The following is a 15,661-nucleotide window of genomic DNA, read 5'->3' as shown; positions in this document are numbered from 1 at the left end:
CACAACACCTTGGCATGGAACCATACCACAGTACCACTGTGTCACTCCTAGAACTTCCTTCCTAACAGCTCTGTGGTGTTCTTCCAATTCAAAGACTGTAGCTGTAAGAACTTTGTAGCTCTTCAAGATGCAGCAATTGGGAAGGAGAATAACTGCTGGGCCAGCCAGTAACTCCCATATTCCATGAATAAATATTTTAAAATGTAGCTGCAGCAATTGAGTGTTAATATTTGCAACTCAAAACTTGGGTGTGAGAAAGGTCAGAAGGGCTCAATTTATCGCTTTTACAGCACTGCTTATGGGCTAAGCAGAGCCAGAACTTCCCAACTGTTCACTCCATCCTCCGCTCCGAAAACCTGCCCCAGTCAGTATTGGCATCTTTTGAACTGGGAGGCAGCTCATGTCCAAGGTGGTCTTGCGGCTAGGGAGCAATTGATATTCTACTACAATTCCACATAAGAAAGATCCAAGCTGCTCAAACTGGCCAATGGAAAAGTTCCCCGATTTAGTGTCAACTATACAATTTGCAATTACCAAGTCAACATGAAAAAGCATGTCAAAGAGATAAAAACCCTAGATTTTCTGATTGGCAATATTTTAATATTGGTATTGACCAATCTTTTTAAACAGCGTGGGCAGCCATTAAAATAATGGTGATCATAAAGTACTCACCATCCAGTCTCCTCTACATTGGGGAAATGAAGAGCAGACTGGGTGACCACTTCCTACATTCTGTCAGCAAAAAGGGACCAGCTGCCTGCGACTTCAGCGCACTATCATGTTCCCTGGCTAACATCTCTGTCTCAGACTTGCTGCATTGCTTCAACAAAGCTCAGTGCCAGTTGGAAGAAGAACAGCTCATTTTCCACATGGGAACCCTGCAGCTTTCTAGACTCAATGCTGAGTTTAACAATTTTAGCACCTTTGCAACTGAGCACCTTTCCCCATGCTGTCCCCCACCCCACACACCAGGCCTCTTCACCACATGGGCTGCTACCATACACAATCATTGTCAGCTATTAACTGTCTCCATTAGCAGCTATTCACTCTTCTTTATCCACTCCTTTGCCTGACAACTGTTTTCCTCTGGGCGCTTCCTCCTCGCTTTCTATCTTCTGGGTAAAATCCATGCTTTCCCTAGCTACCATCAATTCTGAAGAATGGTCACTGGACCTGAAACATTAACTCTGATTTCTCTCCACAGATGCTGGCAGACCTGCTGAGGTTTTCCAGCAATTTCTGTTTTTTGCGTTCATATAGGGCCTCTGAATGGCATGGCACTAAAGGGTTGAATGGTCTTTACCTGTTCTGCACTTTGAATATTCTTAATTTTTTGGGTGATGATAACAATCTGGCACTGGATTTGTGGAAATTTCTCAGTCTGACAATTGACTGTAGAAGGTGGGAGGTGGATCTTCCTCAATTAACTATTGCTAAAAAAATCAGCATGATAATGAAAGGGGGAAATACACTCGTTTCATTAACTAGGTAAGGGAATATAAAATATCAATATTTATCAGAGATTATTTACTCATGGGGTACTTTGAAAGCACTGTCTGTTCATTTGCACTGACATGCCCTGTAACATTTTCCAGATAATACTATTAGCAATCACTGGCTAAATATTTTTAAATAATGTTAAATAGACAGAGACCCTCATGACAGCTTCATTTTATTCAAGGGCCTTAACAGCAAGACCTACTTATTGAAAAGAACCAAATCCAAAGGTTGCTTTTTATGACCATGTTCTTGATCTTAAAAAGCAACACAACACTAATTTATTCTGTAACATAGTCTTTTATCTGATTGAGCGGTTTAAGGATTTGAAGGAAGGGCACATGTGAGTCTATGGTTGTCTTTCAGTAGGTTCTGTGGAAGTTCGTAAACCTCCTTTTCCTTGGCACATGTGAACTCATACACACTGAAAGAGTTCTGTTTCTGATGGTGACATACCCATTTATCTATTCAAGACCACCAGTTTCTCAAAACATTGAATAAAAGCCTTTGCATTCCATTTGTAAAGTGTGCAGGAGGTCCAACAATCTGACTGGACGTCAGTGCATGTTGTAGGTCTGCGACACATGGGACAAGACCAAGATGTGGGAGGCAGTCTGCCTGAGGCTCTTCAACATCTACTTTCCTGAGTCAGAGTACAACTTGATTGTAAAATTACAGCCCCGCTTTTCTGGTAAAATATAGTGCCTTCACTCAGAACTGGCAGTAGAGCTGTGTCCTGGCACATCAAACTGGTGAAAAATCTGAATATATTTGTCAGGGAACAGTAAACTGCAATCAAAGTTATAAGTAAAATCTTAAAACAACGTAGCTCCTTTTAGTGACATGATTCAGACTATGTGCTGCAGACAAGGTCTCTGTGGGTGAGAATTCAATGACTTTTTTCATTTGCAGCCTGGAGTGATTTTCCATTAAAAGCGCTGTTGCTAGTGGGGCCTGACTGATATCACTGCGCAAGAAGCAAACAACTCCACCTGTCTCTCTTGTGTTTCTTCCCACTCTTCTTCTTTCTCTCTTTCCGTGATGATGAGGAACTTCCACAGCTGTGAGATAAAACAACACATTTACAATATAATGATTACCTTTAACTAATGATTAGTGCAGGAAATATCAGACAGGACTTGCGAGCACCACAGCTTTACTTGGAAGACAGGGAGATGAACTGGCATTACTCAAACCTTTAGCGACGTCAGGGTGTTTTCGTGAAGGACACAAATTTAATTGGCGTTTTCTTCAGGACACGACCAAATTAGGTGCCGGTTAGAGATTCCCATTCCCCTGGGATTCTAGTAGTGGAACTTACAAAAGAATCTAACTTTGAAAATTAGAGCTGGCCAGGGTGACCTCAAAATTAGAGAAAATGTGGAAGTCTTTGCCTCAAATACTGATAAAACTGAGTCAATTTAAAATTGCAAACCTGAGATTGACGGGTTTTTATTCGGCAAGAGTATTAAGAGTTACAGAGCCAAAGAATGTAAATTGAGCTAAGGTAAGAACAAGCAATCAATGATTCAACGGCAGAACAGGTTTGATTGGCTGAATGGTCCATTCCTGTTCCCGTGTTCTTAAAGAACTGAAAGCAACAAACATAAGAGAGAGTTTGGGCTGAATTTGCCCATGGACCTCAGGATGGCAATGGGGGTCCTGAGATGAAATGGAGGTCCTGATACCACACTTGCTGTCTGGGATATTTCTGGGGCTAGCCTTGTAATTGGTTGCCTCTGAGCTTGCATGACACTTAAGGTTTGAATGGTCTTTACCTGTTCTGCACTTTAAACATTCTTAATATCTTTGGTGACGATAGCAATCTGGCACTGGGTTTGTGGAAATTTCTCAGTCTGACAATTGACTGTAGAAACTGGGAGGTGGATTTTCCTCAATTAACAATTGCTAAAAAATCAGTATGAGTATGAAAGGGGGAAATACACTCATTTCATTAACTAGCTAAGGGAATATAACTATATCAATACAGCATTTATTTATCAGAGATTGCACTGTCTGTTCATTTGCACTGACATGGCCTGTAACATTTTGATTGTACCAATTAAAGATAGTGGATAGCCTCCCATTGCTTCTGCAGTAATCAGAAGTCTAGCAGCTCCACTGTAAGAGGTTGGCACTGCCGAGGTAGATGGTAGATCAAGGGGGTATCCCAACATGGAGTTGCTCCAAAAGAGATAAGTTTTCAAAAAAAAAATTCAAGGGGCTGAACAGACAAGTCACTAGGAGTTGGACGGGAAAACCCTCTGGATAGTTTGAGAAAGGGTGGCCTTCCCTGCCAATGGCCTCATTTCTGCACCATCAAACCCACCTGAGGCCCTCACAGACTATCATTAAGAGGCTGCCTCCATCTAAAATCCCTTCAATGAGGATATAATGATGATAATTGGCTGCCCACTTCCATGCAATGAGCAAGTGATCCTGATTGGAGCCCACTGCTGGCAAAGCTTCAAGGGGTCAGGGAGCCATCGTGATGTAGCTCTCTACTTTTCACCTGTCCAACCCTTAGTGTCAATTCCTCCCATCAATCTCTCCAATTCTACTTGCTGCAGCCTGTGGGATGCCGGTTCAAATGTGGGATTATAAGAGTAGAACAAGAACACATTTACGGTATTTCACCAGATTGTTACAGTCACACACAATGCCAAGCTTTGCCCTACTACCCTGGACACTGCTGTATTAAAGCAGGCAAACAAACAGAGTTTATTTGGTAAAGAAGGGATCATTGTATTGTGAGGTGGAGAAGGGGTGGGTGGAACTTGAACAATGGTAAATGGAGGACAGATCGAAGTGATGTCTTTATTTGTGAACTGAAAAACAAATATTTTCATTTTGGGAATGTTGTGCAAAGGGAGTCCACCACCTTACTGTGAGAGAAATCTTTTATCAGCCTTACAATCAATATGCATTAGTAGAAGGGAGAATGTCCTTTACTGGAATACAGAACTTCTGAAGAAATTATTTCATTTAAAGAGAGCACAGATAAACTGCAACAATTGTTCATTCCTTCTGTGTGGAGTTTGCACGTCCTCCCCGTGTCTGCGTGGGTTTCCTCCAGGTGCCCCAGTTTCCTCCCACAGTCCAAAGATGTGCAGGTTAGATGGATTGGTCATGCTAAATTGCTCATAGTATCCAGGGATGTGCAGGCTAAGTAGATTGGTCATGGGAAATGCAGGGTTACAGGGATAAGGTAGAGGGGTGGATCTGGGGGGGAGGTCGATGCAAACTCGATGGGTAGAATGGCCTGCTTCCATACGATAGGAATCCTCTGATTCTGCCTCGCACAAAAATAAAGTAGTGGCTTGACCATGGCTCACAAGGGAAATTAGGGATGGTATTCAGACAAAGGAAGGGGCATACAAATTGGCCAAGAAAAGTAGCAGAGCTGAAGATTGGGAGCAGTTTAGGTTTTAGCAAAGAGAAACAAAGGGATTGGTGAAGCGAGGGAAAATAGTGTATGAGTGCAAGCTTGTGGGGAAACTGATTGTAAAGGCGTCTGTTAGTCTGTGACGAAGAAAGGATTAATGAAGACAAATGTAGATCCATAACAGCTTGAAACGGATCATGATAATGGGAAACAAGGAGATGACAGACCTTTCCATTAAATGTATTCAATTGGATCGGTCTTCACAGAGGAGAACATCCATTGCATCCCAAAAATTGTTGGGGAACACGGTTTAGTGAGAGGGAGGAATGGAAGTAAATTAGTATTAGTAGGGAAATGGTGTTGGGGAAAATGATGGGATTAAAGGGCAATAAATCCACAGAGCCTGATAACCTACATCCCAGAGTATTTCTGGAAGTATTCCTAGCAATTTTGGATGCATGGGCGGTCATCGTTCAAGATTCTCTAGATTTTGGAACAGCTCCTATAGATTGGAGGGTAGCTAAAGTAACACCACTATTTTAAGAAAGAGGCAGAGAGAAAACAAGGAATCATATACCAGCTAGCCTGACATCTGTGGTGGGGAATATATTCGAGTTGTGAGTATGGTGCTGGAAAATCACAGCAGGCCAGGCAGCATCCGAGGAGCAGGAGAATCGACGTTTTGGGCAAAAGCCTTTCATCAGGAAGTTTGAAACTTGAAAGCCTTTTGCAGTATCTGTTAGCTATCATCAAATTGGCCCTAAAACCCATCAAAACCCAGACTTTTTGGAACCTGTGTTTTTTACGACATCCTGAATAAAAAAACCAAGGACAGCATAACCTTGTTAAAGTAGCATCATCATCACAAACTGTGATCCCTTCCTGTGGGTAAGTATGAGGTTATTCACTTTGGTAGTGAAAGCAGGGAGGCAGTTTATTATCTGAATGGCAACAGATTGGGGGAGGTGCAGTGAGGAATGGGTGTCCTTGTCCTTGAGAAACGAATGTTGCTGAAAGTTAGCATGCAGGTAAAACAAGAAGCCAAATGGCTTTCATAGCAAGAGGATTTGAATACAGGAGTAGGGATGCTTTGCGCCAATTGTACAGGGCCACATCTGGAGTCCACTGTGTGCAGTTTTATTTTCCTTAACTGAAGAAGGATGTTTTAACTATGGACAACTGACTCTTTGGACGGCAAGACTGACAAATGAACAAAGACTGGATCGGTTTGGATTATATTCACAGGAATTTAGAAGAACAAGAATTAGAAGCCTGTAACATTGTAACAGGACTAGACGAGGCAAAGGATATTCCTGAGAAGTGTGGAATCCAGAACCCGGGATCACAGTTTGAGATGATGCTGCTCTTTTAACAAGGTTATGTTGTCCTTGTTTGTTTTCATTCAGGAGGTCATAAAAACTTAGGTTCTGAAAAGTCTGGGCTTTTTAGAGCCAATTTCATTATAGCTAGCAGATACTGCAAAAGGCTTTCAAGTTAAAAAAGAAACACTTGTACAATGAAAGGGGAGTGGCCAGTTCTCCCAGCTCAGTTTTCCTCTGGTTTGGTTTGGTTTTTGGCAGTCTGGCTATTCACTGAAAGCAATTAAGCAGTTATGAAGCAGCAGGACCCAAAGAAGCAGGTCCATGCTGATTCTCTCCCTCCCTGACTTCTCCCCTGTTAGACCCTTGTGTTTGATTTTACCTTTTGTGCCAAGGAGCGTTTATGGGGATTGTTGCAAGTATTTGGAACAGCTTCATTAGGTTTGGATAATCTGTTGGGTTTGCGGAGAGGGTAAGTCAATCAGTATTCTGTTTTCTGTTGTTTGTGTTTTACTCAGTAATCTTGTAATTAAATTCTGTTTTGTATAAAACTAAGTGGGTTGACCAGCTGCATCCCTCCTGGAATATCCGCATTACACCTGCTTAAAACAACGAGCAAAGTTAGGGTCTGGGCTACTTCCTTGAAATATTTTCAGAGGATCTGGCCTGGTCCATAACAAGTTTAAGGTGATGGGACATTTAGGATTGAAATAAGGAGAAATTTCTTCAGTGAGAGTGGGAGCCTGTGGAATTCTCTGCTACAGAAAGTGGATGAGGCCAAAACATTGAATGCCTTCAAGACGTCGACAAATATAGGTGCCTGGGAGAAAGAATGAAAAGGTCTGGAATAAAAGTGTGAACAAGGTCTTGAGTTGGGTGATCAGCCATGATTATATTAATTAGCAGAGTAGGCTCAACGGGCTGAATGGCCTACTCCTGCTCCTATTTTCTATGCTTCTTAGTACTAAAGAGGTTCATTGTCATGTGTTGTAAACCGTACTCTGTGGGGTAACTCTTATCTAGCGACCAGTGCGCCAACTACCTGTGGTAAGACAAGTAGTGAACCCATGAATTAGTGTGCTGTGCCATCATCATGGGGGCCCACCGCTGGCTCGCTCTGGTCAGGCAGCAGGGGAAGCCTTGGAGTGGTCTAATTCAAGCCTTTATCTGCCTAATTAAGAGTCTCATCAAAGCACTACTCAGGTTTATCAGGCAGCAGGGAAAGCACAAACTGAATGTGTGGCCTGGTATGTTTGAGCTTCCAGGCTGCTAACCAGAGAAAGGTGGTGGGCAACACAGGCAGGAGCTACAGTTCGTGCTGTGGTGCAGAGCTGCCGGCCTTCAATTGCTGGGAGCTCAATGAAGCAGGACTTCCTCCTGGAAATGGATGGTGTCCAGCTGGTGTCCAAAGAATTAAGGGAGACAAGCAGGAGGCTGGAAGAACACAGCAAGCCAGTCAGCACCAGGAGGTGGAGAAGTCAATGTTTCAGGCGTAACTCTTCTTCAGAACTAGGGCTGGGTGTAAGGGGAGCTGCAGATAAAGGGGGAGGAGGAGAGGGTAGCAGTTGTGGAGATGGGGATAGATAAACACAGGGAGAGGGTACAACCTGTTTGGTCAATGGGAGGAATGAATCTAGTTGGTGGCTGGAAGGAAGGGTCGATCAGAGGAATGTGAGGAAGGGGGAGGGACTGAAAAGGGGGTCGGGGGTTGGGGAGGGAGGTTATTTGAAATTGAAGAACTCAAATGTTGAGTCCTCCGGGCTATAGGCTGCCCAAACGGAAGATGAGGTGTTGTTCCTCCGAATTGCGGTCTGATTCGCTATGGGAAATGGAGGAAACTGTGAATAGCTGTGTCAAAGAGGGAGTGGGAAGGGGATGTAAATGGGCAGTGACAGGGAGGTCAGGCTGGCCCCTGTGGACCTGGCTGAGACACTCAGCAAAACGTGCCCTTACTTTACATTTAGTCTTCCCAATGTAGAGACTACTTTGGGAGCACTGGATACAGTAAACTAGATTGGATGGGAGGTAGGTGAACCTCTGTCTCATCTGGAAGGACTGTTTGGGGCCCTGGGCAGAGGTGAGAGGGGTGGTGTGTCGGCAGGTTATGCATCTTTTACAGTTGCAGGGGGAGGTACCTGGGGGTGTTGGTGCGGAGAGTGTCAGCGCAAACCAAGGATTGGCAAAAGGAGCGATTCCTGTGGAAGACAGAGAGGAGTGGGGAGGGGAAGATGTTCTTGGTGGTGGTGTCTAATTGGAATTGGTGGAAGTGTTTAAGGATGATGGATTGGATGTGGAGACTGGTGGGGTGGTAGCTGAAGATAAGGGGGAACCCTGTCTTTATTGCGTTTGGTGGGGGGTTGTTACAGCAGTGGAGTAGAGAATGGAGGTGGTGCAGTAGAGGGCTGGCTGAACGACAGGGTGGGGGAAGCATGTTGTTCAAAATAGGTGGACATCTGGGATGCTTGGGAGTGAAATGTCTCCTCATCTGAGCAGATGTGGTGGAGGCGGAGGAATTGGGAAAACAGGATGAAGTTCTTCCAGGATACTGGGTGGGAAGAGGTATAGTGCAGGTAATTATGGGAGTCTGTGGGTTTATAGTAAACGTCTGTCCTGAAACTGTTGCCGGAGATGGAAATGGAGAGGTCAAGAAAGGGGAGGGAGCGATCGGAGCTGGACCAAGTGAATTTGAGGGCAGGGTAGAAGTTGTGGGTGAAGTAGATGAACTGATCCAGCTCAGCCTGAGTGTAGGATGCTGCCCTGATGCAGTCATTGATGAAATGGTGGAAGAGTTGGTGCATGGTGCCCATATAGGTACTGAAGAGGGACTGTTCAATGTAGCTGACAAAGAGGCAGGGATTTTGGAGGTTTGCTCACTGAGCTGCAAGGTTCATTTCCAGACGTTTCGTTACCCTACTAGGTAACATCTTCAGTGGGCCTCAGGTGAAGTGATGCTGAATATTCCTGCTTTCTATTGATATGTTTGGGTTTCTTTGGGTTGGTGATGTCATTTCCTGTGGTGATGTTATTTCCTGTGGTTAAGTCACTTCCTGTTCCTTTTCTCAGGGAGTGGTAGATGGGGTCTAACTCAATGTGTTTGTTGATAGCGTTCCGGTTGGAATGCCATGCTTCTAGGAAATCTCGTGCGTGTCTTTGTTTGGCTTGTCCTAGGATGGATGTGCTGTCCCAGTCGAAGTGGTGTCCTTCCTCATCCGTATGAGAGAATACTACTGAGAGAGGGTCATGTTTTTTTGTGGTTAGTTGGTATTCATGTATCCTGGTGGCTAGTTTTCTGCCTGTTTGTCCAATATAGTGTTTGTTACAGTCCTTGCACGGTATTTTGTAAATGACATTAGTTTTGCTCGTTGTCTTTATAGGGTCTTTCAAGTTCATTAGCTGCTGTTTTAGTGTGTTGGTAGGTTTGTGGGCTACCATGATACCAAGGGGTCTGAATACAGGAACAGGAAGTGATTTCAACACAGGAAATGGCATCACCAAACCCAAAGAAACCTAAACATATAAATAGAAAGCCGGAATGTTCAGCAATGCTTTGCCTGTGGCCCACTGAAGATGTTACCTCGTAGGCTAATGAAACATCTGGAAATGAACCTTGCAGCTCAGCGAGCAAAGCTACATCCAAAACCTCAATCTGAGCTACAAATCTTCTCAAAACTCACTAAGGCAGGGATTGTTTGATGCAGCCAGTACCACATCGAAAGTATCATCCTTAAATATCCTGCAAGAACTCCATCCTGTTTTCCCAATTCCTCTGCATCTGTTCAGATGAGGAGACATTCCATTTCCAAGCATCCCAGATGCCCACCTATTTTGAACAATGTTCCTTTCCCCCCCTCTGTCATCCAGACAGCCTTCCACTGCACCTCCTCCATTTTCTGCTCCACTGCTCTAAACCCCAACCCCTCCAAATGTAATAAAGACAAGGTCCACCTTGTCCTCACCTACTAACCCATCAGTCTCCACATCCAATGTATCATCAATAAACACTTTGGCCAACTCCAGCTAGACCCCACTACTAAGAACCCCTCCCCACCCTTCTCTGCCTTTCACAGGGACTGCTCCCTTCACCAGTCCTTGGTTCATGCCACTCTCCCCACCAATCCCACCTCCACCACTTCAATCCTCCTGGTATATTCCCTGCAACTGTCAAAGATGCAACACCTGCCAGCACACCACCCCCCTCACCTCCACTCAGGGCCCCGAACAGTCCTTCCAGGTGAGACATAGGTTCACCTGCCTCTCCTTCAAACTAGTTTACTGTATCTTCTGCTCCTGATATGGTCTTCTCGACATCGGGGAGACCAAATATAAACTCAGGGCACGTTTCGCCGAACATCTCAGCTGGGCCCGCGGAGCTGACCTGACCTCCAAGTCACCGCCCATTTTAAGTCCCCTTTCCATTCTCTCTCCAACATGACCATCCTCGGCCTCCTCCCTTGCCACAGCGAATCAGACTCTAAACTAGAGGAACAACAACTAATCTTCTTCCTGGACAGCCTGGAGGACTCAACATTGAGTTCTCCAGTTTCAAATAACCTCCCTCCCCATTCCCTGACTCCCTTTCCAGCCCCTCCCCTTCCCTTCCATTCCTCTGATTATCCCTTCCTTCCAGCTACCAATCAGATTCATTCCTCCCATCAACCAACCAGGTCGAACCTTCTACCATGTTCACCTATCCCCATCTCACCACTCTGCACCCCACTGAAAACCCTCCCCCACCCTCACCCTCACACCCACCCTGCACTCTATTTGCAACTTCCTTTACACCCACCCCCTTAGTCCTGAAGAAGGGTTACATTTGAAAAGTTGACTTCTCCACCTTCTGATGCTGCCTGGCTTGTTGTGTTCTTCCAGCCTCCTGCCTGTCTACCTTGGATCCCAGCATCTACAGTTTTTTTGTCTGGTCCAGTGAAGCCAGCTCACTCCAACAATTTACACTGGGTGCAGTGACACCATCATAAGTGTATAACCCAGTTGATGATCTTTAAAACTCCCACTTGGCTGAGAACTAGCAAGTCAATAGAAAGTACATTGGAATTGTCCTTAGTTTTTTTGAGTTTTACAACTGGCCTCTCTCTTGCACCTTAGAATCACTGAATGGGATTGTGACTCCTCTGATCGACCAGATTATCAATTAGCTGAACAACTGAGCCACATTGAGGTGTTAGATCCGATAGAATTGTAGAATCTTTACAGTGCAGTTCGAGGCTATTTGAGCCATTGAGTCTGCACTGACCCTATGAATAGCAATCCACTCTACCCCTATAACTCCACATTCTCCATTGCTAATCTACCTAGCCTGCACATCCCTGGACACTGGGGCAATTCAGCATGGCCAATCCACATAACCTGCATATCATTGGTTGTTGGAAGAACCTGCAGGCCCTGGAAGAAAGCCATGCAGATATTGGGGGAACATGCAAACTCCACACAGTCATCCAAGTGTGAAATTGAACCCGGGTCCCTGGTGATGAGAGGTAGCAGTGCTAATCACTGTGCCACCCATCTCTATAACTTATCATTGTCAGGATGGCAGCAAGGCTGGTATACTTGTCTTTAGGAGCTCTGTGTTAGAGATGAGGAAAATGAAAATGCCACTTCTGGTCGCAATTAAAGTCACTGCTAGAATCGTGTACACTTGGGTGTGGCATGAGGGCAGGAGTTCAGCTGCGATTTCTCACCTTGCTCAAATATCCTCTGGTACAAACAGTAAAGACTTACACAAAGGGATCTTGTAGTGCAGTGGGTAGTGTCCCTACCTCTGAGTCAGGAGACCCAAGTTCAATCCCACCTGCTCCAATAAAATCCTTGAGCAGGCTGATATAGTAAATATCACGATCTACGTGAAGAATGGCTATGGAAAACCAGAAAGCTGAAGGGCTAAACCAGCACATGGTAAATGCTTTTTATAAAGTGGGGATGGGAAAATTGGCAAAAGACTAAAACATACTATAGACTATACTTTCTGGATAGATACTTTTGAACAATTTCTTGAAACTACACAATAGCAACATTTATTGCTGAGAACATAACTACAATGGTTATATTTCCATACAATTTAACATGATTCATACCATGCTGTGGGATGACATCAATCATTGAGACTGCCATCAGTGCATTTCTTGCATGGAATGGGAAATGTTTCCTTTGCTTCAGGTGGTGATTGGCATGGTTTTGGGAATTAAAATTAGGAAAGATGACAATGCAACCCAATCAATAATTGGAAAGGCTGAGAGTGTGACCACAGATTAAAGAGAAAACGTCATGGGTGGAAACATCAGGAGTGTAACTTAATGTTCCATATTATTACTAATAATGACATTTAATTTAGAAAAGATAGGTTTAGGCCATTGTTTTATTTGTTTGATTAAAGACCTCTATCTATGCTGTTGCATGCAGAATACCCTGGACTTATTCAGCGATCATAGTTAAAACTTAGTTTTTAAAATATAATAGACCCTGGTTAGTTTGATTGATACAATATTGCATATTGAATCCATGTTGTCAAGTCCAACATTAGACAACGTTCTCTCTTGTTGTTGCTGAATATAGGAAAAAGGTTGTTGTGAATGCCCAATGGGTAAAAAAGGAGCAGCTGTGATAACACAACACATTCAAAAACCCCAAACACACACATTCAGATTCAGTGCACTCTCTGCATTCCTTTGTGATAACCAATTTTAATATAAAATTCTTTAATGGTGTGAGCACATTTTGAAGAAACAATATCCCTTTTAATTGATCGACTTAGGCTGTTAGGGTCTAAAAAACATGCATCACAGGATTTTTCAGTTGTGATAAATAAGCCAGCCTGAAGGCTGTTGTATTCTGTTCTTTTCTTTGTGGCATACTATACTGTTGCTTTGGAAAAAGATCCTTCGCCATATTAGAACTGAGATTCAAGCTTAACATAAGCTAACAGGATCTGCATGAGCCTTTTTAGACCCCTAGGGAGAAAGGACACATTAGTTTTCAGTCCTCAAACTGTACCATGAGGAATGGATAGAGTTGTTTCTTCTCATACTACTGCCAACTCCTTATCTGAGTGGCCCACCAACCAGAGACACACAAACGTCATTCCATATGAATCCAAATGAAAAGGGGCCAGTATTGGAATTACTATGGATCATTATATAGTAATCCAACATGACTCCAGTGTCCATTTGAGTCCATCATAACTTGATTCCTTACTCATTACATAGTACAAGGTGTTTATGGGCAAAGCAAATTCTTAAGCTTTGTAATAGCAAAGATGTACATTGTACACCCCCACAGCTTAGTTTTTCAGATGGTTGCTGCATTTTAATATTTAATGAATAACATTTTTCAAGACTACCCTATCATAGAATCAAAGAATACCTACATTGTGTAAAAACAGGCCATTTGGCCCAACAACTCCATACTGACCCTCCAAAGAGTATCTCACCCAGACCCATTCCCCTATATTTTCCCTGACTAATGCACCTAGCCTATACATCCTTGAACATTATGGGCAATTTAGCATGGTCAATTCACCTCACCTGTACATCTGTGGACTGTGGGAGGAAACCAGAGCACCCGATGGAAAGCCATGCAGACACGGGGAGAATGTGCAAACTCCACACAGACAGTCACTCAATGGTGGAATCAAACCTGGGTCCCTGGCACTGTGTGGCAGCAGTACTAATCACTGAGCCACCATGCCACCCTGTTGTTCTGTTAAAACATGAAAATAGATCTTGGTCCAGAATAAATATCAGTCCACAATAAAAGGATTTAATGATTTGCCTATTCAGATCTTTAAATGGGACAATGTTTCCACAAATACACTTGCAACATATGACTTCCTTGCTTTGACCTTACCTTCTGTCTGATCCAGGTTTCTTCTTTTTGCTTGCAATTAACAATGTCAGAATGCAGTGAAACAGATGAGCAACATTGATTAGAAATGGAGAACTAAACTTCATTTCCTAAACCACCTAAACATGAGAAAGTATCAAAGCACTAAAACATGAAACTTGCTGCTTCATTTTCCAACTGCATGCAGCTCCCATTCACATGCAGCAAGTGGTCTCACTAATATGTGTGGAAGCATCATTATCTGACACATTCACACACGGGCAAATGTGCTTCAGTAGCTGCACTGCTACATTTTAAGGAGATGCTGTCAGCAGGTCTGCATTCTGTCAAAGATTTCAGGAGCTTGCCAAACCCTTGAGACTTGAATGGGTAAACGTATTTGGCACTGGGCTAAATTCTAAGTTTCAACATCTAGGAAGTCCGGTGCATGCACTGTCATTTACTTTACTGAATTCATTGAAACAAATGCAAGAGCATTTCCCAGCCCAGATCAAGTCGATCAGCATGTTCTAACAACTTTTACTGCAAACAGCTACAGATTTTATGTTATTTAGTTAATTTTAAAATGATCTGTCAGCACTGAATTGGATGAACAGCAGAATGACTTTTTTTCAACCTTTTCTCTATTTCCTGTCCCAATCCATAGGACAAATGACATTGCCAAAAAAATATATAATTAAAAATCACTTGGATTTTTTTAATGCCCTGCTGTTCGCTGCAGAAACTTGGCAGTAGGTTGACTATTCTTAACCTGCTGAACGCTACAAAACAATTGGGAAAGTGTCTGTGCTTACATCTGAAGCTTCATGCAGCTCCTGAAAATCTGCAGTGTTACCAGGAACACAAGACTGCAGTTGATTATGAACAGGAACAGAGGCTCCTCAGAAATTTAATCCAAGATCTTTTTCTGAATGGAATCTCAAAGTTGTTGCTACAAAATGCAGGATATTTATTAATCAGTGAAAATGCCGAAGAGAGATAGGGCTGAGTTTGAATAAGATTGACTCAAGAGTTACAACGGAGGCAGACTAGCTGGGACATGGAAATTATCAGTGGAAATCATTCCAATCAAATGTGGTCCAAAGTTATTCTGAGTATTTTGCAGACTCATTTGAACAACATAAATAAGGTGCTTCTATTGTCATTCCTAATAATTTTCTGAAACATTCTACGTAACACTAGGATGAGGAGTAAACCACTCAATCCCCCAATGTTTGTTTCAAAATTCAATGACACCATGGTTGATCTGCCCCACAACTCCAATTTCCCAATTTTGGTCCATTTGCCTCAAAAGCTTCACTGTACAAAATTCTACTGATCTTGGTGTTGAAAACTGCGAGAATTCCTGCTTCATTCTTTTTATGTAGACAGTGGATGTCACATTATGACGAGGTGATTCAGTAGCCCATAACTGCCAGATATGGACATCCATTTATCGATACATATTTGATTTGATTAATCTCTTCCCAGCTTATCTATCTATTCAAAGTTCTAATGTACCTGACTTTTGTGACTTGGGACATTTTATTACATCAAAGTATTTCTATAAATATTCTGTATGTTCAGGTCTCTATTTAGAGTAAGGTTGATTGAAGTTAATTCCATT

At 43.1% G+C, this 15,661-nt stretch overlaps 1 protein-coding gene across 14 annotated transcripts in view; it reads right to left on the bottom strand.

Moving 5' to 3' along the window:
* srrm3 (serine/arginine repetitive matrix 3) overlaps positions 1-15,661 on the bottom strand; it is a 779,036-nt gene that overhangs the window by 76,024 nt on the left and 687,351 nt on the right. For 12 of the 14 annotated variants that reach the window (XR_011963284.1, XM_072589350.1, XM_072589341.1 and 9 more), the window contains 2 exons: positions 14,059-14,088; positions 2,490-2,558 (listed from right to left, as the gene is read on the bottom strand). Coding sequence is in view for 13 of the 14 variants with exons in the window: in XM_072589350.1 (XP_072445451.1) it covers positions 2,490-2,558; positions 14,059-14,088 (99 nt within the window). In the remaining variant the exon portion in view is untranslated. The remainder of the gene's footprint in view (positions 1-2,489; positions 2,559-14,058; positions 14,089-15,661) is intronic. The other 2 variants (XM_072589348.1, XM_072589352.1) reach the window with 1 other exon arrangement.

Source organism: Chiloscyllium punctatum, chromosome 19 (assembly GCF_047496795.1).
Source record: "Chiloscyllium punctatum isolate Juve2018m chromosome 19, sChiPun1.3, whole genome shotgun sequence".
Lineage (NCBI taxonomy): Eukaryota > Metazoa > Chordata > Chondrichthyes > Orectolobiformes > Hemiscylliidae > Chiloscyllium > Chiloscyllium punctatum.
The sequence above is the reverse complement of the archived record's forward strand: the minus strand, read 5'-3'. Positions and strand labels throughout refer to the sequence as shown.